At 44.7% G+C, this 26,010-nt stretch overlaps 3 protein-coding genes across 8 annotated transcripts in view; 2 read left to right on the top strand and 1 right to left on the bottom strand.

Annotated features, from left to right (window-relative positions):
* Positions 1-620: 620 nt before the first annotated feature.
* HIF1AN (hypoxia inducible factor 1 subunit alpha inhibitor) lies at positions 621-8,091 on the bottom strand. Its single transcript, XM_068197499.1, has 8 exons — positions 7,813-8,091; positions 6,606-6,856; positions 5,209-5,357; positions 3,374-3,519; positions 2,783-2,889; positions 2,308-2,371; positions 1,970-2,080; positions 621-817 (listed from the first exon to the last, which is right to left on the bottom strand). Exons 1-8 carry the CDS (start codon positions 8,074-8,076, stop codon positions 773-775), a joined length of 1,137 nt encoding a protein of 378 aa, XP_068053600.1. The 5' UTR covers positions 8,077-8,091; the 3' UTR covers positions 621-772.
* A 2,233-nt stretch (positions 8,092-10,324) lies between these two features.
* On the top strand, positions 10,325-14,094 carry NDUFB8 (NADH:ubiquinone oxidoreductase subunit B8). Its single transcript, XM_068197500.1, has 5 exons — positions 10,325-10,439; positions 10,624-10,747; positions 11,358-11,457; positions 13,017-13,172; positions 13,869-14,094. The coding sequence occupies exons 1-5, from the start codon at positions 10,340-10,342 to the stop codon at positions 13,959-13,961; spliced, it is 573 nt and encodes a 190-aa protein (XP_068053601.1). The 5' UTR covers positions 10,325-10,339; the 3' UTR covers positions 13,962-14,094.
* Positions 14,095-16,093: 1,999 nt separating this feature from the next.
* The window catches only part of SEC31B (SEC31 homolog B, COPII coat complex component), a 35,144-nt gene continuing 25,227 nt past the window's right edge, over positions 16,094-26,010 (top strand). For 4 of the 6 annotated variants that reach the window (XM_068197503.1, XM_068197506.1, XM_068197507.1 and 1 more), the window contains exons 1-6: positions 16,094-16,219; positions 20,561-20,649; positions 22,653-22,776; positions 23,582-23,777; positions 24,542-24,637; positions 25,716-25,856. In XM_068197503.1, coding sequence (XP_068053604.1) covers positions 20,571-20,649; positions 22,653-22,776; positions 23,582-23,777; positions 24,542-24,637; positions 25,716-25,856 — 636 coding nt within the window. In that variant the 5' untranslated portion in view covers positions 16,094-16,219; positions 20,561-20,570. Of the gene's footprint in view, positions 16,220-16,436; positions 16,535-20,247; positions 20,273-20,560; positions 20,650-22,652; positions 22,777-23,581; positions 23,778-24,541; positions 24,638-25,715; positions 25,857-26,010 lie in introns of those variants that run through there. The other 2 variants (XM_068197504.1, XM_068197505.1) reach the window with 2 other exon arrangements.

The following is a 26,010-nucleotide window of genomic DNA, read 5'->3' on the forward strand; positions in this document are numbered from 1 at the left end:
CATACTGCAGCTTCAAAAGAGCAGGAGAGAAACCTTCACTCCCCAGAAAAAGCTGTCAGAAAGGAGATTTCTCTAGACTCATACAAGACAGATGTTATTTGGACAGCATAGGATTTGGTGCTCACACACAAGATAAATTCATTCTGATCTCTACCCCGTACTACATCCAAAGCATAGATGTCTTAGGTTGAAGTAACTGAATAATTTGTCCAGTTGCTCAATACACACAGGCCATCTTACATGTTCATTTCCATTAATACAAAAAGGTGCCAGAGTTGAGCAGGGACAGGCCCTCTAACAACAGAGGACTGTGAAACTTAACATTTCCCACCTTATATCCACTGCTGCCACCAACACACAAACCCAGCCAAGAGGTCCAAACCCCATGAGGCTGAGGAAACAATATTGCTCCTGGTTATCCTCCAAGCTCTTCTTCATATGCCTGAAAATCCTGAAGTAACACATCCAAGTGCCAGAAGCCATGCTCCTTGTTGTGGCAAACAGGGCAGAGGGAAGAAAATAAACAAGTTAGTGAGCATGAATCCAGCTTCCAGTAAGTGCAGACTCTTTCTTGGGAGGTTCAGTTAGATGAGAGTGGAGGATGAGTAGGGTACTAATGGTTTTGCAGTTCCAGTAGCCCCTTTAATGTAGTGGGGCCAGGATAGGCCAGGAAACCCATCAGTCTGTTAAGTGCTGCGTGCAATACTAGCGCTCAGTATCTTCCATTGCTTGTGAACAAAGCAGCTCCAACATCAGCCAGGGGCACCAGGCATTAGTCATACCGGCCCTTAATCATCATATTCAACAAGGGACCCACCTGTTCAAAGCAAAAACAGGTCATTAGCCAGGACAGTTACACAGAAATGGCAGCGCAGAGCCTGCTCTCTCTGCATCACAGAGCCCAAGATACACCTAATCACTTTCAAAGTATTTTCTAGAAAAACACTGGGGCACCCACAAACACTTTCTTAAAATACCCTACCAAAACTGCAAGGTTCTCTGTCAACACCTGACTTCAGGTGACACCAAAACATTCTATCCAGAGTGGAAACATGCTTGAAACATTTTCATTTGCCACCCAACATTTGTGATTTCTAAGTAGATGCTATTAAAGGGAGTCAATAGTCATCACGGGTTGCTTTTTTTAGGGAGAGAAGGAACATTCTCACTCACTGAATCCTCTCTGGTCCCTGGGGTCAGTAATAGGTGGGGGCTACAACTGATGATTTTGCTAAGGTTTTTTTTTTGGTCAAGACCACTCCCACATCTCAGGACTGTCTAATCACAGAGGGAAGTTCAGAATGCTATGGCAGTAAAATAATCTCAGGAGAGAGGCTAAAGAGGAGTGTCTGCATAGTGGTAAGGATTACAGACCATGAAAACATTTCTATCCTTGACCTGCATTTCCACTTTCAGATGACCAGATCTTCAAAGGCATACTCTTAGTACCTCAGTCTTTTTAGACTTAGTACCTCAGGTTTTTGGGTTTTTTTTTATATACCGGATAGTTAAGATTGCAAAGAATTCAGAGATGAGCAAGAGACATGTTAAAGATGAAGCACATGAATTAATAGAGATTTCTGTTATTTAAGACTTGGATTCAACAAGTGAAACTTTTTTTCTTTTTTTTTTTTTTGCAAATAATGGGTATCATTGCTGCACAGAAGACTAAGGAGTGTTTGGGAACAACACTTTCCTGGAAGTGTCCAAAGTCAAAGCACACTTTTTACCACATACAAGAACAACTACTTCACTGCTTGTAGTGGTCCTTTCCAGAATTATAATTTTAAGAGCTTACGTTTTTGTAAGCAAATGACCTTTTGAAGACTGCAGAAAGAATCAGCAAAAGAGCAATCCTGCTTTCTCCCACCCTCACTGTGGCACCTAGAGAGCCAAGTAGCTGTCATCGCAAGTTTTGCATTATGCCTTAAAGATTTCAACAGCAGTGACCACATGGTTCTTTCCATACCTCTTGTGGATTTCCTAAGGCTTCTCCCAGCATCTTCTCAATGTTCCTCATTATTGCCACTTTCTGATGAGCCTTTAATGGATACTCAATTCTCTTTGGAGTTGGGGCACCCTGAAATATCAAAAAGAGCTCATTTGCATGCTTCCTGTATTGGCAGCTTATTCCACTGTACCCCAGTCACCTAGTTCTTCACACAACAAACTCTGAAGAGGAAAAAGTAGCTTCCAGAAGCAAAGGACTTGGTGCCATGGAGTTCTCATATTGACAATGTGTGCCAATACATCTCTACCTGAAAAAATAATCTGGGATGGAGCTATCCAAGCTGTGCTTGTACTCACCTTGTACCAGAAGTTCACAGTGATGGTAATCCCCCCATTCAGGAGAGACTCAATGTGGTGCCACCTGCATGGAAATCACATTAAAAAAAAAAAAAAAAAAAAGAAAAGAAATATTGCTGAAGCTTACAGTGAAATACCTTGGATGATGAGTAGTTCAGACAGCACTAGACAAGTCTGGCCCTATACCTCCTGCATCAAGACCTCAAAACTTCTGGAAAGCTCTCCTTATTTAAATATAGATCCTTTTCTCACACAAGTTAGTGAGTACATGTACAATTAAAGTGGATGTTAGGGAGAATTACTATTCCTATCCAACAAACAGGAACTAGAAGCATGCTGGCCCAAGATATCACAGAAAATAACACAGTTGCTGGAGAAGTAGAAACAAAATATTCTTAAGAGCCAACGCAGCACAAGTAGAAAACATTTTAAACCTCTGATTTTTATCACAGTGCAATCCTGTGATCCTTCTTACCAGTACATAGGTATGTACAGCACGTCCCCAGGACCCACCACTGTCTCATAGCCAACCACATTCCGGAAGTTTGGAAACTTCTCATAGTCAGGATTATCAAAGTCCACCTAATAGAAGAAAACATTAAGAAACTCAGAACAATTTCCTGCAATGACAGTCCTCATTATTGGCTCTCAGTGTCTAATCTTCCTGGTCTTCCTTGCATGGCTTTTACATTTCCATTTGTATCTTAACTTCATTGTGAGGTCCTGCAGTACCCTCCAAGTACCATACAGGTAGGATCTTGCAATTTGTCTGTCAGCAAATCTGTGTTTGACCAAGTGATCAATGAAAAAGAACAGAGAAGGTAGCCAACTGCAGACTTGTTGTGTATCAGTAAGAAGGTTTTATGGCCCTAGCACTTGCGAGTCAGAACCAGATACAAACAGAAAACCACCAATGCATTCCCCACTTAACAAAACTGAGCAGAGGTTTTGCAAAAGCTCAGTGAGTGTTTTTGCTTCTTTAACTCCAGTGCAGCTTCCTCCCACCTAGCATCTTTACAAATGCCTATTTTTGGCATGGAGCAGAGAACAGATCTGCTACTCTCACCTGGCTCTGTCTGTCACATGGATGGTGCACAGGATAAGGGTAGAGGCACTCAAACTGATCAGGAGGAAACAGGATACACCTCTTGTAACCCTTAATCTGAGCAAAGAAGTTCTGTTGCTCGTCATAATGAGCTGGTGTCACATTCCCTACACAGAGAGAAAAGATAATCAAGACACTCTCAGGTATGAAAGAGACGGAAGTTATATTCCTTGCTGAAGACAGAAAATATACTCCCACATATTCAGAAACTAAACAAGGAAAATGACAACAGGAATGTTACAAACACCCTATCAGTCAGCCTTTATTGAGGAGTTGCTACTCCACTTAATTTCCATTCTAAATCCATACTCAGCAATTTATGCTCTACAGGATTAGGATTTCCAGCTTGTTTCAATGAACAGCAGATGCTGAATGTTGATAGGAAGCTTTTTCATAAAACACTTTGTTTAAATGACAAGTTGTGGAACAGACTGTCAAAGATTATTAGTCTAGAGAAACGGAGTTCAGTGTTTGGATTTGACAAAAAGTCACAGAAGTTTTTCAAGAAAACAAGTAAACAATCTCTGTCACTGGAGCTCCCAATAGCACCCGCTCAACTCTGACTAACAGTGCTTGACTGTTGCCACTAGATCTTAAATTTAATCAAATCTTTAAATACAGTGGGATCTTTTGTACGCCTCACAGCTGTTTTTCAGGCTGTTTGCCAATTCAGATATTACTCTTTTGGCCTGCAAGAATTAAGAAAACAGTTAACCCCGTAACTTCATTAAATAGGTCATATGATCACATGTTGCTCTAAAGACATTCCTCTTTCTAGCACATGCTGCTTCAAGACAATTCCTTGGTTCTTGTGCTAACCTGTTAATAGGATTTCAGTGATTATATGGCCTGTAAGGAAGTGTTGGTCCACTGATTTTATATTATGTTCTCTCAGCTAGTAAAACAAGTGGCAAAGACAAACTACTGTAAGTTGAGTATGACTTGTGCAAAGGGGAGAAAACCATCCAAGTTGTGTAACTGAACAATTATAATTGGACATGTTGGCTACATTGATTATAGGCCCTCCCACTTCACAGAACAGTGTACATTTCCTCCCCAGTTATTATTACTTTCTAAAAGAATGTTCTACTTGTCAACAGCCTAGTGGTACCTCTGTCTTCTAAGGCACCTGCCTCTAAGTCAGGCTCCACATTACTTTGGAATTCTATTCTATCCAAATACTTTTAGAATTTACCCATCTTCAAGTTTCCTACTGTCTTCTAGCCTTTCAGAAAAAGAAAGAAAAAAAAAAAAGAAAAAAAAAAATCAGGTCTTAACCAAAAGAGAATTCCTCCTCACAGTGTACTAGCTCAAATAAAAAAAAAAAAAGGCTTCACAAAATAATCAGATTTCCTCCGGGGCAGACATTGGACATACTCAGAAAAACCCAGAAGTCTAACACTGTTCAACTTACAAACCTTTTGCAGGTTTCGAGCTTTTTAAATCTACAGTGCCTAAAGCATGCAAACAGTAAACGGATCCCAGGATATGATTAGCAATTACTAGAAACACAGTCCCACTAGCATCACACGGAGCCTTTCCATGAGCACATTACATTCAGGCATTCACAGTACATCCCTGGCAAAATGCAGACTATTCCCTTCCTTCTTTCCTCTTTATAACCCAAGTTAAGGTGTGACAACAGTCTCCTCCCGGCACAAAGCTTTACCCTACCTCCTCTGAAGGAACACACAGAAACTAGGGGAAAATCCATTTGAAAGACCTTCTGGAACTGAAATGCGGAACTGCTGATGCAATCTTCTCCCTTTCTCCTCCAGTCTGACAAAGCTATTTACCTTCCATGCCAATAAGAAGCAAGTTAGAAGTCAGTTGACCCCAACCACGTTTCCCTTGCTGCTTGTTAATCCAGTTCCAGTTGAAGCCAAGGAAATCCACTACAATCTTCCTTCCAACTGTGTCATTCAATGTTTGCTGTAAATATAGCCTGAATTGTCCAAGAGAGAAAGTAGAAATCAAGTATTACACTTTGTCACAAGCACAGACATACTCTGTCTCGTCAGAAAGATTTCAAAACAGAGAAGTACTCCCTAGAGATTCTGTTCTATCACTACACAGCTCCAAACCTGTGGAAGGAAACAGTTTCAAAAAGTCCACAGACTTTGCTGTGAGGTTTCCCAGTACAGAAAAGATCTTGGTTCAACTTGAACAATTATAAGGGAAAAACATAATTTTAAGGAAGAATAACCCTCTTGCAGGACAGGAGGAGGAAACTCTAAACAGACTGGCCATTATCAAATATGTTCACATCTAATCCCTAGATGAATGCCACCCCTCTAACTCACCTGCAATATCAGTTACCTCTTCTAGCAGAACTACATGAGGGAAAGAGAGGGCTCAGGAGAGCCTGCACATTTCAGTATCAAGTTACTTAAAAGACAATTTTACATTCAGACATAGAGGATCAGAGGAATCTAACATCTGCACCAACAATCGCAGTATTACAGACTGTTGTCTGCAATGCTGGAAGAAAACGCATTTTTAAGAGCAAGGACTGACTTCTCTCTTGGGAAAAGCACACCCAAAGCTGAGAAAGAAGAGAAAGGCACAGATGACAAATGGGCATGGGTACAGTGTTGCTTCCAATTAAGACACAATTAAGCACCTGTAAGTCCTTTTAGAGGGCTGTGACTGAAAACACTAAGGGTTTAAGTATAGCTGCTGTGTATTCCATGTGCAACTGAAGCTCTTCTCAGTAACTTACAGCTCTGTTAGTGGCACAGGCCATCACCCCCACTACACAGCACGTGCATAACCTGGCCTCATATTTCCCACAGAGGGTAAGCTCCAGCTGCCTTGGGATTCTGTGGGAAAGCCTGAATGCCACAGCCTATACCTTTACATCAGACAACAAGCTTCTCTACCAATATCACAGTCTGCCAAAAAAAAAGTGAAGTTTAATTCTTTCTCTGTACAAATCCTGCCTCACACAGAGGAAAAAAAATAAATTCCCACAGCCAGTGTGAACAGTTTGTTTGGTAAGACTTTTCTAATAAGGTACTAAGACTGCTGTCAACTAGAAGCCCTGCAGGAAAAGTAGGATTATTAACAAGAAACAAATAAAAAGTCCAAAAAGTTCAGGATACTTTAATCATCAACACCCACTGAAGAGAAACTTAGCTGCTACTTAGCTTTGAAGAAACAAAGAAACCTCCACACTCCACTTATCACTTACCTCTCAGCACTCCCTTTTTGTTGTATTTCTTTGAGTCTGTCCACAAACTCTGTAAACTTCATTTCTTCCCTACTTGACTTGGGTTTGAAATTCTTAAAATTGGCCATTTTTTTCTCATCATAGTACAAAAACTTGTGTGTGCTGGCACTATACACTGAGAAGTCCCCATTGCCAATGTTTTCCTGGAGGTAGTCCAGGTCCCATTTCAGGGCAGGATAAACCAGATTTGTATCTGTCAGCACCACTGGCTCCTGGAGAGAAACAGGAAGTTTATTGATTCAAAGACCTCTTGAACTTAAGAACAAACACATTCATTATTGCACCCACAAAAACTCCCTTTCAAAATGGGGAATTGGAAAAGGCATTTGAAGTAATCGTATGCCTTGATCTGGGGAGAAAACCAAGCAAGACATGATAGGAAATTTTAAGAAAGTGGTGGCCTGAGGCTACAGTCAGCTCCTGTTAGCAATGGGACTATAGAATGTACTATCTACTTAGCCAATCTCTATCAGCAAGGTCAGACAAACACTAGCTGGCAACACTTCTGGGCCTGCTTGGTCCTGCCATGTAGCCAGGAGACACAAGAGATTCTGGCTGGTCACTTTCAGGCTCAGCTGTGAAGGGGCAAGTGCCAGCAAAAAGATCCCTCTGAACCCAGAAACAGAACTCATCTCTTTTCTCACATGACTGCAAATAACCACCATCAAAAAACTCACCATCTCTTCTACAGCAAAAAAAGAACCTTTGCAAAGGGAAGACAAAGTACATTGCCTACCTCCTCATCTACCAGTAGTAAGCGACCTAACCAAGGCAGCGCTGTGTTTCCAAGCTGTGCATACACAATTTGCTTTCTTGCAGACTCTTCTCAAAAAACCCAACTACCAAACCTACCAAAAGGAGATTGAGCTGGTACAGAACCAATACGAGAGCCACCACTGCAAAGGAATATTTACATCTGTGGTCGCTGGCACTTAGAAAACAATCAGTTTGTGCCCAGGTGTTTACACAACGTTCCCACAACTTCTATCCCGACAACAAAGGGCTTAAAACAAACCTTTCCTGCGAATTTCACAACTCAACGTTGGAGCACCGAAGAAAAATGTCCACTAGAGCAGAGAGGAACGGGACAGCGGCTACAACAGAGCCCGCGCGGTACCCAGGACGGACAGGGCCGGGACGAGGTGACTGCGCCCGGGACCCCCCTCACCTCGTTCTCGATGAGCTCCTCGGCGCGGGGGTCGCTGTGACTGAGCCGCGGGATGGGCCGCGTCTCGAAGGAGTAGCGGCGGAACTGGGAGTCGCTCCAGCCGGGCCCTGCCGCCACCGCCGGGCCCTCCCGGCAACCCGCGGCGGCCGCCGAAGAAGAGCAGGAGGAAGAGGAGCAGGAAGAAGAGGAGCAGGAGGAGGAGGAAGAAGAAGAAGAGGAGGAGGAGGAAGAGGAGGAGGAGGAGGAGGACGAGGCCGCCGCCATCGCCGCCTCCACCAAAGAACCCGTACTAAGGAAGGCGGAAGCGGAAGCTGCGCACCCATGGCAACGCCGGAAGCGGAGGCCAAGGCGAAGGGCAGAGCACCATGGAGAGGGAGGGAGAGATGGGGCGGCGGCGGCAGCGCCCCCGCGCGGGCGGAGGCTGCAGGGGCTGCGCTGCCCTTGGCCCGGCTCCCTTTCCGAGGCGCTCGGACGCCCCTGGGAGCTGGGAGCGCAGGCAGGGCAAGACCCGCTGCACAAACCGGGAAGAATCGTCTCTGCAGCCTCCTTGCCGGGCCCCATGCCGCCCCGCGGGCCTTCAGCCGGCAGCCCCTTCCCCTGAAAGGCGGCGGAGCGGGCGCAAGCGTTGGCATTCCCATTGCTCCGACGGAAAGAGCACCGCCCGCCGCCGCAGTGCGCCCGGGGCAGCGGAGCTGTGCCTGGAAAGGAGCACGCTGACTCACACTTGCGAAAAAACAGATGTAGCACTGCCTGGTGCAGCTAACGCCCGGCCTGTGATGGCGGCTACATCATTTTAGCCGGATTTCATGAACTGCGGGACTGAAGCTGGAGCTGTTGAATTATTTTCTTATTATATGTTTATTAAGTGAGAGAAAGTCTACATTTGGCTTTTAATCTGCAAACAGCAAGACTGATGATCGCTATTTCCCAAGAATGCACGCCACATTAGGCATCAGCTCTGGAGAAAATTTTGGTCTCTGGCATACAGGGGTTTTCATCTTTCAGTAGCTGAGATTTGTTCTGCCTGCATAGAACTTCGCCTTCATGAGAATAATGCAATTTCCCTTTGTCCTTCCAAAATTTATTAATATACTTAATTTCTGGGAAAATTAATGCCCTCTCACATTTTAAATCTACAGCATTTCTGCTGTACAGGTTAACAACATTTTTTACTCTGCATTTGCAAATATATTTGGGTATTTAGGAAACTTGAAACACAGCTGTGGAAAACTCAAACGTAATTCAGAAAATAAATACCCAGTGGTGAAGAGCTGATGTAAGAAGTAGCTGACCACAATCCAAGCCTGCAGTGAGGCCTGAGCCCGAGTCAATGGGAATCAAGGTCCCCACTTCCAGTGCTGTCCCCACGGCACTGTGAGCTGCAGAGGTGGGACAGGCACCAAATGCTGCTCCATGGAAAACAGCAGCAGCATCTGCACTGGAAGGTTGTGCTCCGAGTTGATAACTTTATCAGATAACTGAGTAACTTCACTGCATAATCGTTTGTAAGGGAGTTGGCTGAATTAAGATACTGTCCCTAAAATGACATCAATAGGCCTTTCTTTGGGATAAGTAAAAGAATCCTGTTCTTTATGTGCAACAATGCCCATCTCAGGCATGCTGTATCTCAGATATAGTTTTATGCTTCATCACTATCTTCATTCAGTTGTTAGGTTTAAAATTAATGTTGTTATTAGAAGGAATGGCTTTAATGACAAACTGTGATAGTTTTTGAGCTGCAAAGCTTTATAATGTAAATCGTTATAGAGACATTACCCATTATGGCTGATGTGAATAACTGAAGGAAAATGAGTTCAACTACCACAGAGTTTACATAATGAAGTAAACTGCAAAATCCTTTAATGCTCATATTGATTTTATTTACAAAAATACATTGCTTACATTTGAAGAATCACATTGCTAAATTAACATGCCATTTCTGCTGTCCACCATGGAGAAAAGACGATTACATTTGGGCATTGACTTTAATAATATTGATACTGATACAAAGAAGGCGATTTGCATGAGGCCGCCGGGCACGGCATCGATCCGATTGAGCATCGATCCGGCTGCTCCGCAGGAGGCTCCCCGCGTCTGGAAGGCAGTTCCTGCCATACATTCCTGTTGCCCCGCCTCAGACGGTGACAGACAAAGCGAAACGTCGCGCCGATGCCTTTTCCGTCCATTAAGCTCGTGTCAGTACTACACCCGCGGCCCATTCATTCCTGCCCCGGCGGGGTCGCTACCGGCAGCAGCGGCAGCCCCGAGCGGCCCCGCCCCCGCCTCAGGGCCCGCCCCCGGCCCGCCCCAGGGCCCGGCCCCGGCCCCGCCCCCGGCCCCGCCCCCGTCCCCGCCCCAGGGCCCGCCCCCGGGCCCGCCCCGGCCCAGGGCCCGCCCCAGAGCCCGCCTCCGGCCCCGCCCCCGGCCCCGCCCCCGGTCCGCCCCAGGGCCCGCCCCCGGCCCCGCCCCCGGCCCGCCCCCGGCCCGCCCCCGCGCCTCCCGCGGCCGCGCCTGCGCGCTGGGAGTGATGGCGGCGGGCGCTCTCCGCGGTGTCCTCTGGCCCCGGGCGGCCGCCGGGCTCAGGGCGGCCCGGGCCGCCTTGGCGGCGCCTTCGGGGGCGCGGGCGGGTGAGCGGGCCGGCGGAGGCTGGAGCGAGGGGCCGGCGGTGGGGTCGGGGTGTCTGGGGCGACGGGCCCGTGGTTGCGGGGTCGGGGCGGGAGGGCGGCGCGACCTCCGCGGCCCGGCCCGGCCCGGCCCGGCTGCGGCTGCCGGCGGGGCCCGCGCCCACTCTGCCGCGTTGATCTCCCGCAGCCTCGGAGTCCAAGGACATGATGCCTGGGCCGTATCCGCGGACTCCGGAGGAGCGGGCAGCCGCTGCGAAGAAGTACAACATGCGGGTGGAGGACTATCAGCCCTACCCCGACGATGGCTTGGGGTGAGCTGTGTGGTGCCGTTGTTCCGCAGCCGGGAGCCGGCCGGGGCCTGTACCTCCTGGCTTTGTGGGGACGTGCTGTAGGCTCGTAGCTCCTGGTGAATGCCTGCCTTTGCTGTACTGTGAGCTTAGAGCTTTGAAGACACTTCAGTGGTTTTAAAATAGGAATTAATGGAATTAATTAGAGGCCTGTGTGAATAAAACACGAGGGACTTCGTGAGAGAAACTTGTGAGACTTCATATGCTGTTGTACTGTAAGGCTAAGTGGGATGGACTGAAAGCCATGTCTAGAATAAAGGTTTCAGGAGATATTTAAATGTTGGGGAATACTTTGACTTGCTGAGATAACTAGGGTTCCATATTTTAGTTAAGCTTGCATTTTCTTTCATCTAGTAGAGCTCAATAAGGCCGGTTTGGGGAATGCCATTTGTTTTGGTGCCTGGTGTCAAGGTAGTTATTGTTGTGCTAGTTGTTTTGATGCATTTCAGAAGTCTATATGCATAAAAGCTATACAAAGTACTATTTAATTATATTTCCTGTCTTATACTGTCTCCTACAAATTATATCTAAATTAGTACAGATTTCTTTATGTTTGGTCTTTTGTTTCTCATAGGTATGGTGACTATCCCATGCTCCCTAATAAGTCACAATATGAGAGAGACCCCTGGTATCAGTGGGACCAGCCAGACATGAGGTACAACTGGGGAGAGCCGGTAGGAACACCATTTCCACTTCTCAAGTTGCTCACCAATGCTCCTGCTACTGAGTTCTAACATGTGCCTCTTGTTAGTGCTTTCTGTTGAATCCTTTGTATAATTTCATCACCAGTGCCGGTGTGCGTTGCCTGCACAAGCAGGGACAGTCAGTTCAAGGCAAAATTAGGCTTTGGCCATCTGGGTAAATACTGTAAAAGTACCGAGGACAGTTAGCTTATTACATATGACAAGGGAGACTTTACAAACTTAACTTTCCCTGCAGGAATAATTTTATTTGTCTGATTGGACTCAGTACGAGAGCCTGGTTCAGAATTGTTTAGCAAAGAAGCCACTGTTTGAATAAAATCCTTTTAGTGCAATGGAAGTAGCTACTGTTGCTTTATTACTCCAGGGCTTTTTTTGAGGTAGACTACAAATAAGGATGTTTTCTCTAAAGGAAGTTTGCAACATGTCTTTAAGATAAATGTGACTAGATTATCTGAGTTAACTTTGAATTTAACTTGAAAATCTAAGCTCCTCAAAATCCTTTCAGGATTAGCTCTTCTTCTAGTGCATGGTCTTTTAATAACTGCAATCTGACTGCAGTTACTGAGCTTGGTAATTGACTTGTGATCTCTTTACTAAAAGCAAGAGTTCATCTAAATATGTGTGCTTAATATATCATAGTAAAACCATGCCAGAGCATTTCAACATGTGTACCACAGCAAAGTGCATGTTGTAATGACTATAAAAGTACATGAAAAAAACCCATATTGATTCTGTGTTGTTGTAGTGCTTGCTGCAGGAAGGCTTGTGTGCAAGCCCTTACACATGGTGTGGCAATCAGGAATGATGAGGGCTATACTGTTTTTTTCCAGGTGTCAGTAGATACCTCTGTTAGGCAGCTTTGATTTCTGCTCATTCTGGCTCTGGGTTTGATAGGAAATGGCTCTGGGAGAACTCACACTGGGAATCTGGAAGCAGTACTCGAGCTGCAACTTAATAAGTTCTCTGCATTTATTAATGTGAAAGGAGACTATAGGCAGACGATGCTTGAGACTTTCCTATTTATAGTTCAGGGCATTAGCTTGCTACCAGCCTTGCTCTTGTCCTGGAGTAACAGCAGCAGGTCCTCTCCCTGTTTTGAGGGACCAGCTTCCAAGTGTCAGGCAGTTGCTTCTTTGTTTGAAATAGCACTACTTCTGTTTGGGTATGTGACTGAGCTTCCATTAATGAGGGTTCCAGTTAATACTCATGCCTTTCCAGTGGTCTTGGGGAACAAAGCTGAGATGGAATGATTATGCATAGAAATAAAAACTGCTGCTATCCAATATTTAAGTATGTTGTGTGGTATATGCATAGGATTAAATGTAGAGTCTTTTGAGTTTTACTGTAAGCAACATTTTTTTGTGACTGTAGGTAAACCATATACCTCCTCTGTGGTTTTATCTATACATTTGAGGTGGAGTTGAAACAGCTTCTTGCAATTTTGTGAATGCTGTAATGTGCTGCTTCCTTTGAGAGAAGCAGCTTGAGCGCTGTTGGTAAATGTGCAGTTGTTTTCCTTTGTTCTTTAGATGCACTGGGATTTTGACATGTACATTCGCAACCGGGTTGATACATCCTCCACTGTCGTTCCCTGGCACACCATGAGCAAACACTTCCTTCTCTTTTTGAGCATAATGCTAATCATGTTTGGTCTTGGAGAGATCTACCCAGCCTACAGGCCTGTGGTGAGTGAAACCTACGGGTAAAGAGAGAAAAAGTATTTCTTGTCATTGCCAATGCCTATAAGAGTGGTTTTGCTGAAGTGATGGGTGTGAGTGCAAAACTGCTGCTGGTAGTGGATGGGCCAAGGGATATCCTATGGCTTCATCTAGCCCGAGTTGTTCTCTTGACTGGCCTGGCTCAGTTCACAGATGCTGCTTCATAGTGTGCAGTCCCTGTTCACAGGGAACTAATTTGAACTATGCTCCTTACAGTATCCCATCTGTAGTCTAGGTATTCTCCTTCACTGTGTGTGCATCTACTCAAGTAAGATGCTTTAACTCTTCTCTTGCTCTGTGTTTTTAATTATATCTCATAAGCTGTATCATTTGGGAAATGTACTCTTGAAAAATGTGTCTGAATACACAAGCAGCTTTTGCAATATATTATCCTCATGCTGTGAGATAAAATGTTGATTAAGATTAAAAGCAAGACAGCCTTGATGTTTCTGTTAAATAATTTATGCAAGGAAGCTCATATTTCTGAATTTACTTTCCTCATACTCTAATATTCTAGCTGAAGCACTTAAGAAATAGAAATTTAGGTCATAAATTACAAGCCTTCATTTGGGTGGGGGTGGGATGGGATGAGACATTATCCTCTTACCCCTTAATTTGCTTGGTGAATGTGGTGACTTTACCACTCTTTGTCTCTCCTTGTAGGGACCGAAGCAATATCCCTTCAATGACCTGTATCTGGAGAAAGGAGGAGATCCCAATAAAAAGCCACCAGCGGTGATACACTATGAAATTTGAAAGTTGTTCAAGTGCCACATTTCCATCAGTTCTGCTGGGGAAGAAATCTTGTCTAGTGTTCACTGGCATATGTTAACACTTGTTCTTCAATGTTCAGCTGCTAACTGCAGTGAAATATATCAATGACACCTACTGTGCTAGTTGTCTTCTGTTAGTTTGAGAAGGCTGAATTATAGCTAATGAAATGGAGTGACCTTTGCCATTTTTCTAAATGGGATAGTATCTATGGGGCAAAGTTATGAGTGCAGACCTAGGACTGCTGGTCATTTATGTGTCTTGTGCACGAACATTCCTCAGCTGTGCCTGGTTATGTAGGCAATACTGCCTGTAACCAAGGCATTTAATGCAGCTGCTGCTGGGATTTGAAGTGGGGTGTCACTGCATACTGTAAAATGACAGAAACAGATTGGCAAGTGCCAGTCCTTGGGAGTCTTGTACTGTCTGCCCTTACTGGGAGTTAACTTTGATCTCTTCCAGGTTTAGATGCCCCCTCTAGTGAAGTTTGCATTACCAGTAGGAAGCACTTGTGAGGCATGGAGCCTTGCAGTGTGTAGCTTGAAGCTGCCAGCAGAGCTGTGTGGACAGCAGCAGTATGAAAAGGCTAATGAGCAAATTCAGCTCTGGCCAGATCTGCTTTGGTACAAGTGCACAGGTGCCCATAATTGTTTCTTTGTGGCCTGAGTTCATCCACCTGGCCTGGAGTTATATTTGACCCATGAAATCTGCCTGCTTTGCTGCAAACCACTGGTCTTGGACCTTCTATAGCTTCAGCAACAGTTTGCTTGGGAAAGTTATACATACAGTTATATTAAGCTCCTAAATTTGTCCAGCTCCACTCTAACATAAGGATTTTTTCCTCTTGTTGCTGGAAAAGACAGTACCTTTCGTATTAATTTACAGTGAATCTTCTCTCAACTCTGCTGTGCTATGCCTTAACGCCACTGTTTAGTTGCAGGAGTGGGTGATCACAGAAGTCCAATGGCTTGGGCCACTCTAGGTGCTTCCTATAAACTGGGTGCTGTGCTCTGTTCTCAGCACCCTGTCACAGCTCGTAGTTTTGTGCTTTAAGAGAGGCAGGTATATAAAGACAGTGATTCACAGTTTTTCCATCTGTACAGGTTTTAAACCCCAAATTCTAAAGAGACTGTTAGCTTGTTTTTGTGTAGGGGTTTTTATAAGGATATATGTTAAAGGGAATTATGGGATTGAATGCTAGGACATAGTTTTATTTGCACCTAAATATTTATAACTCCTTTGGTGGTGCTGAACAATCAACATTCCTCATAGCTTTTGTAAGGTGTCACATTCTCTCCTCCTTACAGAAATGCTTGCTTTTAAATTATAGTCAATGATGTTTTTAGCTCAGAAGGGTTTTCAAGTGTTTTTATGAGCTATGGGGACCTTAAAACAGAATTCTGTTTTGCAGGGTAAAACACTCCTTAGGGATGCTTGAGTCGAGAATTACCATTCCACAGCACGTACATGACAGCACTGTATACAATGTTACGAGAGTTGTAAGACTCTTAAAGTAAAATGAAGGTGATCAGAGCAGCCTTGGTTTGTGTGATAGTGTAGCACTTGCATGGAGGCAGGGCTAGGCCCATCCAGCTCATTGTGCAGCGTTCCGGTGCTGTTTGCTGCTGCCTGCTTTGGGGACTCCAGTCCCAGTTTGTGCTAAACTAGTAGCTTAATTATGGTTTTCATCATGGGGAAGGAATAATGGGTTTGGCAGATATGGCTCAGAAGTCCTAAAAAATGGAGTTTGTAATGTAGGCAATTTTTTTCTTAAAGCAGGGGAGATGTAAGGGAAGAAGGCCTGGGTCCTTTTGCATATTTTTTCCTGTCAGTTAAAATACTTTTAGAAAAATACGTTCCATTCCTTTCTGCACACCCTCAGCATGCATTACATTTGTAGCTAAGGCAAAGTTCTGAGGGGGGTCATGGCAGCCGCAGCAGAGCCCGGCTCCAGCAGTGGTGTCCTTGGCCTCCGGCGTGAACGATCCGGTACCGATGCACGGAGCCGATCCAGGTACCGTAAAGAGGGTGAAGCTGCTGGGGGCCGCTGGGCCCGGCCTCGGCCGCTGCTGCGGGGCAGCGCCGGGCCGAGCCGGGCGGCGGAGCGGGGCCGCGTTCCGGGGCCGGCCCCGCGCAGGCGCGGCGGGGCGGGGCGGGGCGGGCGGCGCTCAGGGCTCCCCGCGGCCACCGTCGGAGCGCCGGGCTGCGGGAGCGAGCGGCGCGGGAGGCACGGCAGCCAGCCGGTAAGGGCCGCCCGCCCCCCGACCCGGCCCGGCCCGGCCCCGCGCCCCTCGGACACCGAGCCGGGGCTGGCCCGCCCCGCCGCGCCCCCGTCCCCCCAGCCCAGGGCTGCTGTGCTGCCCTGCCGGTCTCGCTATCGAGACTCCGCTCCCAGGTCCCGTAGCCCCTTCCTTGCCCCGGGAACCCCGGCTCCCCTCTCCCGTCTCCTCCGGCTGGCGGCGGGCGGGGAGCAGCCGGCGGATCTCAGCTGTGTAACCTGGGCCGCGGAGAGGCCTCTGGCGTAGCCCGCAGCCTGCGTCTGACACCCGGTGTCCGAGGTCAATGCTTTCCTCCCAGACCCTTGCTCTTTTTCACCATCCCACGGGGTAATGCTGTTGTGCAGACAAGCACACTTGAGACGTGTGTGCGCTGCCATCTGAGCAGCGCTGTGCAATGGGCAACAGCTTCTGAAACTGCGCAGAGCGCAAGAAGTTTCCTTATATACCATTGGAGCTGTCATGGAGGAATGTGCTGAGCCCTGCCCTGCAACAGCCCCACCTTGCACACACCAGTGATTAGCTGAGATTAGCTGAGTGTGGCTCTGCCTTCTGTAATCGGGGTTTATAATAAGCACATACGAAACAGCCTGGCTATGGGGTGCTGGAGAGCCACAGAAGGAGCATGTCCGAACAGTGCAAAGGGAAGGGGCAGTGCAGAGATTTTAAATCAGCACTAGGATGTGGAAATTCTAGGGACAGTTTGTGTCTTAACCATTGTCTCATGGCTGGGGGATGTTTTTCAGATCTTAGGGTGTCTACTTGTCACCCGGGTGACCTTGGACAAATCTTTTTTTGTTCTGCCCAAGTTTCACTTTTTAGCTAAGTGTGGGGAGATCATCCTATCAGGTCCTTTGTGTGCAGTGCTGGAAGTCCAATATCAGTAGGAACAGCGAGGAAGGGTTGGGTGTCCAGTGCAGGAGGAGGACTGGGAAAGTCAGTGGGAGGGGATTTCTGATTGACAGTACTTGGGTGGTGCAAGAGAGAGAAGGCCTCACTAGAGTGCTATCAGGGATAATTATTGTGGCAGCTTTGAGGGTCAGTTAGTTCATACAACAACCGTGGTCTTATTATAATGTACTGTAAAGCTGTAAGTATTTCATGTTAGCAAAGGTGAGAAATGTTTGCCTTTGACAGCATTATTTGCATGGTCTAATGTAATTTGGGAATCTTCACTGTTTAACTGCATGCTCTCTATTTCTCAGAAGTGAGGTATGCTCTGACCTGTCAGGTTTTTCTTTGCAAGTATTGTTACCCTTTAAGGTCTGTGCAGGAAGCCATTTCTGAGGAAAGCTGTAGGGAATTGCAGCTTCTGTCCACTCCCTTTGGGGCTGAGATCCATTAATATATTAGATCTGTAATCGGATGGATGTCTGGAGAAGAAGGGTGAAGAATTGTCATGATTAATTAATTAGTAGTCCTGAGAAAAGCATGAGCTTTTTTGGAAGTCTTAGATGCTATTTTGAGAGATGACAGCAGGTGGCAACCTCTCCCTAAAAATTCTACTTTGGAAGAGTTCAATGCTTGCAGATTTTTCTTGGGCAGGCAGAAGAGTTTGCTAAAGAAGGGTTTTTTCCTTCTTTAAGGATTATGAGTCCTCTCCTGGATACAGATATGCGTAGTGTATAGAAGGATCACTTCTGTAAAAGTAAGACTCAAATCAGGCTATTTTTTTTCTCTTTCAAACTCAGAGCTCACTGACTTAAGGAGGAGGTGCTACTGTATCTCTGCAGATCCTCAGCTGCAGTGTCTGCTCAGACATTCTTAAGAGACAGTGTGATACTGTGATCTTTTAGCTTCTTATGCATCCTCTGTGGGCCTTCTCAAGTCTGTTGGAAGCACTGCTGGTTTGCCTTTAGGGCCAGGCACACAGTGAACCTCTTCAGTACCTATGATCCAGCACTTCTGCAGTTGTTCTGTTGACATTGAGCCACTCTAAATGGAGTGTTGTTTGCTTTCCTCCATTTGGGCGGGTTACCATGACCAAGACACTTTACCTTCGCATTCTGTCCTGACTTAAGTTTGTGAAAAGAGAACAGTAATGATGTAGTAATTGACTTTCGTATGTAAAATGCTCTATTGACAAGAAAAGCCAAACAATTGATCGATACTGTTGCGCACAATTTTTGCAGCTTATCTTTATTTGCACATTAAATGTAAATTATTTCAGGCATGCAGTCAGTCCAGCACAAAGGTAAGGAGGGGGAGCTTGTACCGTTTACCCAGCTAAGTTTGTGATAGTTGTATTCTTCACCGATTCCTTACGAGTTAATTTCCTGTAGGGAAGAGGTCTCTTGGCCATTGTCTATTAATGTGATCAGGGAAGTTGCCCACTCAAAAGCCAAGAAGCAGTGAGGCCTGAGTGTACAGCCGGCTCCTACAACTGATAGGTTGTAACTGGAGGAGGAAGAGGCAAGGAAGGGACTTGTAAGGAACATGCCAGCTGTCCTGTCCCCCATAGTGGTGGAGTCAACTAGAGCCTTGTGCAATAGACTGTTGCTAGAAGATTCACCTAAATTCTGTGGATATTTTCACTCGCCTCTGCCAATGAAGGGAGAAGACCTGGACAGGGTTTCTGCAGTAGTATGGGAGGCATGAGTAGGTACTGGAACATCTTGAGAGATGCACCACAGAGAGAGTGTGGTAGACCCCTAATGAGTACCCCACAAAGTGTGTACTGGAAGATTGGAAAGTAAGCTTTAGAGATTTGTTATGGTAATGAGGAGATGACCTTTCCACCTCTATTCATAGGGGGCGTGAAGAAATAGTTGCACTGCACTTTTTTAAATTGTACAAGAGTTCAGTTCAGATTCTGTTGGGCCTTAACTGAGTTGGGATAAGCTTAATGTACAAATAGCAGTTGGCAGTTTGAGCTTTGGGAGATACTGCTGCAGACTAATGCTAAAAAGCATTAACTAGATCCTAGTCAATCAGCAATCTAGTCAGTCCTAATAGTGCATGGGGGAGAGAGAGAGAGAAAGGATGTCCTTAACTTCTGATTCGTGAGGCAGAAGAAACCCTAAAAAGAGGTGTAGAATTATTAGCTGGGAGGTCCAAGGCCAAGAAGTAATGCTGACCAAACTTCCCCCTTGTGAGGGCCCCGGGAGGCCACAGTTTCTTATAAGCCCTGCATCTGAACAGAGGGGCATGTGATGCAGGTTGTGGTTTACACAAACAGTGTCAAGTAACCAGGAGGTTAATCACAGCAAACTGACAAGATGCGGGGGGTTTTGCTGTGCTGCCTGCTGACAGTTTTACTTTATTCAGCATGGTATCATCTAAGCATACAGTTCTGTTTAGCTAGAGTTAAAAGACTGCAGTGCAGCCAAGCTCAAAATGTTTAGGCACCGCTCATGAGAGTGACCCCACCAGCCTGTGAATGTCCACACGTCATTTATGATGCTTAGAAGGCCTGTTTGTGGTCAGGAATGGAGCACAGGGTGCTTTCTCCTTAGTAAGAATGGGATCCTGCTCAGAAGAATAATTTGTATTGTAATAATTTGTCTTTATACTCAGTTTTGCAGCCTCCCAGCTGCCTGCTGTTGATGTTTGATTTTCAGTTAACTTGCTACATAGTTGCCCAACTAATCTCTCTCCAGACACTTGGGCAGATTTTGTTCTCATTTTACAGGTGTTGCTCCATCTATCCTGAGTAAATAAAGAGTTGCTGTCAGTGCTGAGATTGAAACTCAGTAGTTACTTGTGGATTACTTCTCACCTTGTACCATTTGCTGGCTCAAAGAGAAAATCAAATTATTTTTTTTCCTTTTGCTTTTTGGAGGAGCGAGAACAAAGTACATTAACTGAATTGGCACACAATAGCATTGCACTTTGTTTTATGTTGCCACGTCACTTTTCTGCTTGGAGTTTAGCCTGCCCTGAGATTCCTTCTGCTCCCTTTTTGCTTATGTATATACTAATATTAGCTTGTTAGGAGAGAGCAGCTAGTGCTAGATCAAAATACATTTGTTTAAATTAATTTCTGCAGCTGATTTAAACCAGCCTGCAGTGAAGACTTGAGTATGTTAATTTAGATCCCCTTTTTTTCTGAAACTCCTGTAATTGGGACACATGAAAAAGAGATCTATATATGAAAGAAAATCTGGGGTCAGTGGGATTTTGGGTGGGGTTTGGGGGGTTTTTAAAGAATTCTTAAATATCCTGATTTATTCCAGTATTCGCTGCCTCAGGAAGTAGCAAGTAACTTCACTGTTTTGAGAGCAGTGCGTTCTCATCATGTTTCTGATGTGAATATTTTCACATCAACTGTATCTCTCTGTTCTAAACTCTGTGTGAAATTTCTTTCAGAGTCTAGAAAATGAAGCTAAAAGAAATTGAGCGAACAGCTGTGCAGGCATGGAGTCCGGCAAACAACCACCCTATTTACCTAGCAACAGGTAAAGTTCTTCACAATTTGTGAATATTAGAGTATGAATCCCAGAAAAATTTTATGTAGAGTTGTATGGGTTTTAGCTTTCAACAGTTTCCACCTTGATAGTCTCTGGAAAACTTACAAGCAATATACCAAAAGCATTACAGCTTTTATGTTTTTTTAAAACGGTAGAGAATTACTTCTATACCCAACTTTGACATTTTAAATGTGAGTGATTTTTCAAAGGTTGAATACATGATTTTTTGATTTCTAATTAAGACTGTATGGACTCCAACACTGCTTGCTGTTATGCATTACACACGTCCTGTGCCTGTGGGGGGAAAAAAGTTAAGTAATGTTTGTTTAAAGTCACTTGTACTTGTCTGTCTTCAGTCATAATCATGTAGCTTGACAATCAAATACTATAAACCTCTTCTCCCTAAAGTTTCCTGTTTTGGTTAATATTCCATTTTCATTACTTTTTTAAGACTTTAACTTTTATTTTGTTGATTTCATTAATTAATCACTATTCTTACAGTAATTTTCTTTACTGAAGCAGAAAGTGAGCCTGTTCACTGAGTTGGCAGTGGGCAAGTTTGTCTGTGTGGAGCAGACGGCTCTGGTGGTTTTGTTGGGTTTGCATGGCAAGGCTTTGGTAGCTGGGGTGGCTCCTGTGAGGAGCTGCTAGGAGCTCCTGCCATGTCTGCTGGCGCCAGGGCCAGCCTCCTTCCAGATGAACCCACTGCTGTCCCAGGCCGAGCCCGGCAGTGGCAGTGCCTCTGAGATAACACAGTTAATAAGAGGGAGAAAAAATGCCATCTGCAACTGAAGCACAAGAGAGGAGTGAGAATATGTAAGAGAAGCAATGCTGCAGTCACCAAGGTCCATGCAGAAGGATGGGCTGGAGGTGCTTCAGGTGCCAGAGCAGAGATTCCCCTGTGGCCCTTGGTGAAGACCTTAGTGAGGCAGGTTCTCACCCCCACAGCCCATGGAGGTCCATGGTGGAACAGATACCCAGCTACAATCCACCGTGCTGAAGCAGGTGGATGCCAAAGGATGCTGTGGCCCTATGGAAAGCCCACCCTGGAGCAGGCTCTTGGTAGGGCCTGTGGCCCCATGGAGAGAGGAGCCCATGCTGGAACAGGTTTGCTGGCAGGACTTGTGACCCTATGGGAGACTGAAGTTGGAGCAATCTGTTCTAAAAGACCACCCCATGGAGGGGACCCACACTGGATTAGTTTGTGAAGAACTGCAGCCTCTGGAAAGGATTTGCATTGGGGAAGTTTGCAGAGAACAAGGCCAAGGTTTTGGTTGAACCACAGGTCTTGGCTTCAGTTTGCTTTAGATCAGAAGCTGTGTAGTTTCATAAATTGTACTGCTTTTTAATAGTCCTTTGGGCACTTTCCATGCTGTAAGCATCCCTGTGGTAACTGGCGGACAGTTTGCCTGGCAGTGTCCCACTAGATAATGTTAAATCAACTTGTAGCTTTTATTCCATAAGAATAAGGAGAAAGAAGGAAGCTACCAGTTTGTGACTGCTATCTGTCTGTGTGTTGTTGAGGCATGTTTAGTTGTTTAGAGTTGAAGAACTTATTCTGTAGAGTAGGTTTACAAGGTCTGATTAAGACATGTCATGATTGAGGAGCAGTATGCAGAAGTACTTGGGATCATAATTGTAGCTGCATCTCATAATGTCAGTGCATTTGTAATTTAGAGAAGAACTTAATATCAAAAGCCATAGTTTCTTGGAGGAGGGTGCATGAGTTGCACTTATCCCGAGAAAGAAAATTATCTGTGTAACATTAACCTTGGTGACCAGAATTTCCTGAAGAGCTTTTAATTTCTTTCAAAGTCTTTGTCTTAATTGTTGATTCCTTTTTCTGAGGTGTTCAGACATGTCCTCTTTTGAACTATTACAACACCAAGGATGCGTTGACTATGAAGAACAGGTTTTCAGTGCCTTTCTCTTTTTGTATCTTGTGCTTTTGATAAAAATGCCCACTTGTGTTGCCCTTGTACTTCTGCTAGGAACATCTGCCCAACAGCTGGATGCATCCTTCAGTACAAATGCCACCTTGGAAATATTTGAGGTTGACTTCAGGGATCCCTCTCTGGACATGAAGCAGAAAGGATCACTTCCTGCCTCAAACAGGTACTAGACGTTCATGCTGATGTATCAATTAATGAAACTGAAAAGGGTTTTCTGGTGCAAGAAAGGAGAGGAGGAGATAATGTTTGCAGCATATAAAGTGACCTTTTGAATCAACTGACCTCTCTTCAGAAATGGAACATTTTTGTTGATACAGATCATATTGGGTATAAAAGTAGAGCAGGTGGACTCTTAGAGAAATCTAAAATCACTTGTATGGTAGTCAGTCAGTAGAGACATTTGTATAATGTGGATTTGCTGGGGCTAACAATTTGCCCTGAAGAGACTATAGAGAGAATGAAACTTACTTTCCAGCTTTTTGAAACAAGATGATTTCTTAGGCTTATCAGTGTGGGGGACATCTGCCCTCAGTGTAAAACACAGCCTGGATTTCTAACTAGCAGATTTAAAAGGGTGTAAACATATTTTTCAGATAACAACTCTGGAAATGAAGGCACATAAATCTCTTAACTAATTTTCAGTAAAGTGTAGTCTAGAGGATTTCACCCATCAAATCCCATGTGAAGTCCTAAAAGTTTTAAACAAACAATAAAACAGCCAAAAAAAAAATAGAGGCAAGCTTCTCCTTTTTAAATTCCCATGAAAAGCCATTGGAAGGAAGCTTATTTCTTTTTTTTTGCATGAAAAAGCCACAGTTCTCTTCAAAGGGAGATGATTGTTTGAAGTGCAGACTGATGGATGCGTTTGATAGGTTGAAACATGGATGTGAGTTTTGATAATGAAGAGGGTGTTTTGCTTTCCACCAAACATCATAGCCTATACCAGATTTATTTTCTTCTTATTTTAGGTTTCATAAGCTGATCTGGGGGAACTTTGGAAATGGGTCTGCGGAGTCCTCAGGAGTGATCATTGGTGGAGGTGATAACGGAGTCCTGACAATGTACAGCGTGCACCGCGTCTTGGCTTCGAAGGGTGACCCTGTCATGGCGCAGACAGAGAAGCATTCAGGTCCTGTTCGAGCCCTTGACTTCAACCCTTTTCAGGTGTGTAACATTAAGATACCAAAGGAAAGTTCATCTCCATGTTAGAAAATACTGTGCTGTGTATAGAGTCATAAAGTGCTGTGTATAGATTCATAAATAAAGGGACAAGTTCTAACTTAAGAGGCACAGTAGTTGTCACACAAGACAGGTTTGAGATTCAGATTTGGGTTCTTTTCACAGCTTTGTCTCTGAATTCCCCTGTGACCTTGTTCAAATCACTTACCTCTCTATAAAAACATGTCTTGTAATATTGTTACATGTCAAACCATTGTCCTTTCGAAATCAAAACTTTTATTTTTTTTATTTGTTCAGTTGGTGTTTAACTCAGTGGAGCTCTGATCACATTTGAAAGGACTGCAACATAAATGAGGACTGAATAGAACATGTTTCTTGTTGTAGCACAGAGGCAAATGAAAAATTATCTGCAGTTGGTTGTGAGAAACTTGCATCTTCTCAGAAGAAATGTCCTTGATGCCAGGCATGGTGGCTTCGAAGCCTGTGGCAGAATTTCATTGTGATTAACAGCAGCCATCTGCACAAAACAGACACATTTTAAACGTGTCTGTACTATGCTGCAATGGATGGCACGGAGGCCAGAGATGTAATTGGTTTATAATCCAGTTAGTATCTTTATGCATGCCCGTGGCTGTGAAACACAGCTCTCATCTCACTTTGGAAGATTTTGGGGGTTTTGCTTCCATTTATTTTTAAGAAATCTGTGAGCAGGAATCTCAGCTGAGCTTTTCCTTTTATTTTTTCTGCAGAGTAATCTCTTGGCTTCTGGAGCCAATGATTCTGAAATTTTCATCTGGGACTTGAATAATTTCAGTGTGCCTATGACTCCAGGGACTAAATCACAGGTAAATGAGTTTTCCTCTGGGCAATACTCGTGCAGTTTTGTATCTCAGTAGGCAAGACAAAAAGATGTGTGTGGAGACATCCTAGCCTAGTCAGTCTGTGAAATGGGAATGACTTTGAAGTCTGTCAGGAGAAAGATGAATCAGAAGAGACTGATTGGTTTCATTCTTGGGGTGGAAGAAGTGTTGTAAAGGGAGGGAAGGTAGACTGGCAAGCTCTGGAAGGATGCACTTTGCATGGATGGGTAAGCTCTTTGTGGATTTGAATCAAGTAACTGACCAGTTTATCTTGTGATCCAGCTGGGGCATGTGTGATGGATTAAGAAGGTTTATTGGACCTTCTCTGAGGAATGAATTTATTTCGAGCTTCAGCTGAGGCTTTTCATATCTCATGAAAGTCATATCCCTAGCAGAGCCAGTGAGCCATTAAATGCATCTTGGCTATTGCTCCTAGATAATATTTCCCGAGTTTGAAGAGGAAGAAGTTTCTGATCTTCTGATGCTTATTTTATTATTCAGGGCAATCAACTCCTGAAAGTAGAAAAATATAGTAAACTTCAGTAAATGCAGGACAGTTTTTTTCCTCCAGTAAGTCTTCTGTTTGTTTCCTTGCCTATCTCCTGCATTGCAGTAGAAACAGTAACAGCAATTAGTCATGAATACTTCATAATTTTCCGTCTCACTGCACTCCTGAAATGTTGCACAAGGTCATTTTTCCATTTAAGTTCATCTGAGAAATTTGGGTAGAAACATCTATATGTGCTTAGCTGCAGTTCTCTCTGGAGTGATTTATAACGCATTTGGCCAATGTAGAATCCAGTGCCTGTTCCTCAAATGCAGAGGTACTTTTCCAGGTGACATTGCCCTATACAATTTTACTGTCCACTGTACTCTGAGTAAAGGACTTTCCCTAGTCTTTCTGGTTAGTGCTGTTGGTATTTCCAGTTAGCTGATCAGCAGTTGAAGAGAGGAATCTATGTATCATCAAATCCCTAATCCCTCAGTTAAACTATTGACAGACTCCTGTGAGTGTTCCCTCAGCTTGGGAATAATGGATGTGTGGCCTTTCCTGTCTTGGCAGCCACATGAAGATATCAGTGTGGTGTCCTGGAATCGGCAGGTGCAGCATATCCTGTCCTCTGCTCACCCCAGCGGCAAGGCTGTGGTTTGGGACCTCAGGAAGAATGAGCCCATCATCAAAGTCAGTGACCACAGCAACAGAGTGAGTGGAGAAAAGGCTGCGTTTCTAACTAGCTTACAACGTGCCACATGTGACTACAAAGCAGTGGCACAGAATCTTGGGACAAGTGGTTTTATTCTAGGAGCTGTTGGAACTAGTTCTCTTGGAGATGTAGCATCAAAGCACCTCTTTTTCT

This window comes from Anomalospiza imberbis, chromosome 8, assembly GCF_031753505.1.
Source record: "Anomalospiza imberbis isolate Cuckoo-Finch-1a 21T00152 chromosome 8, ASM3175350v1, whole genome shotgun sequence".
Lineage (NCBI taxonomy): Eukaryota > Metazoa > Chordata > Aves > Passeriformes > Viduidae > Anomalospiza > Anomalospiza imberbis.

Coding starts and splice junctions, on each gene's coding strand:
- HIF1AN (XM_068197499.1), bottom strand. CDS start 8,076: ATGGCGGCGGCCTCGTCCTCCTCCTCCTCCTCCTCTTCCTCCTCCTCC. Junction 6,857..7,812: donor AGGAGCTCATCGAGAACGAG/GTGAGGGGGGTC, acceptor GTTTCTCTCCAG/GAGCCAGTGGTGCTGACAGA. Junction 2,372..2,782: donor CTGTACATACCTATGTACTG/GTAAGAAGGATC, acceptor ATTTCCATGCAG/GTGGCACCACATTGAGTCTC.
- NDUFB8 (XM_068197500.1), top strand. CDS start 10,340: ATGGCGGCGGGCGCTCTCCGCGGTGTCCTCTGGCCCCGGGCGGCCGCC. Junction 10,748..11,357: donor TACCCCGACGATGGCTTGGG/GTGAGCTGTGTG, acceptor TGTTTCTCATAG/GTATGGTGACTATCCCATGC. Junction 13,173..13,868: donor ACCCAGCCTACAGGCCTGTG/GTGAGTGAAACC, acceptor CTCTCCTTGTAG/GGACCGAAGCAATATCCCTT.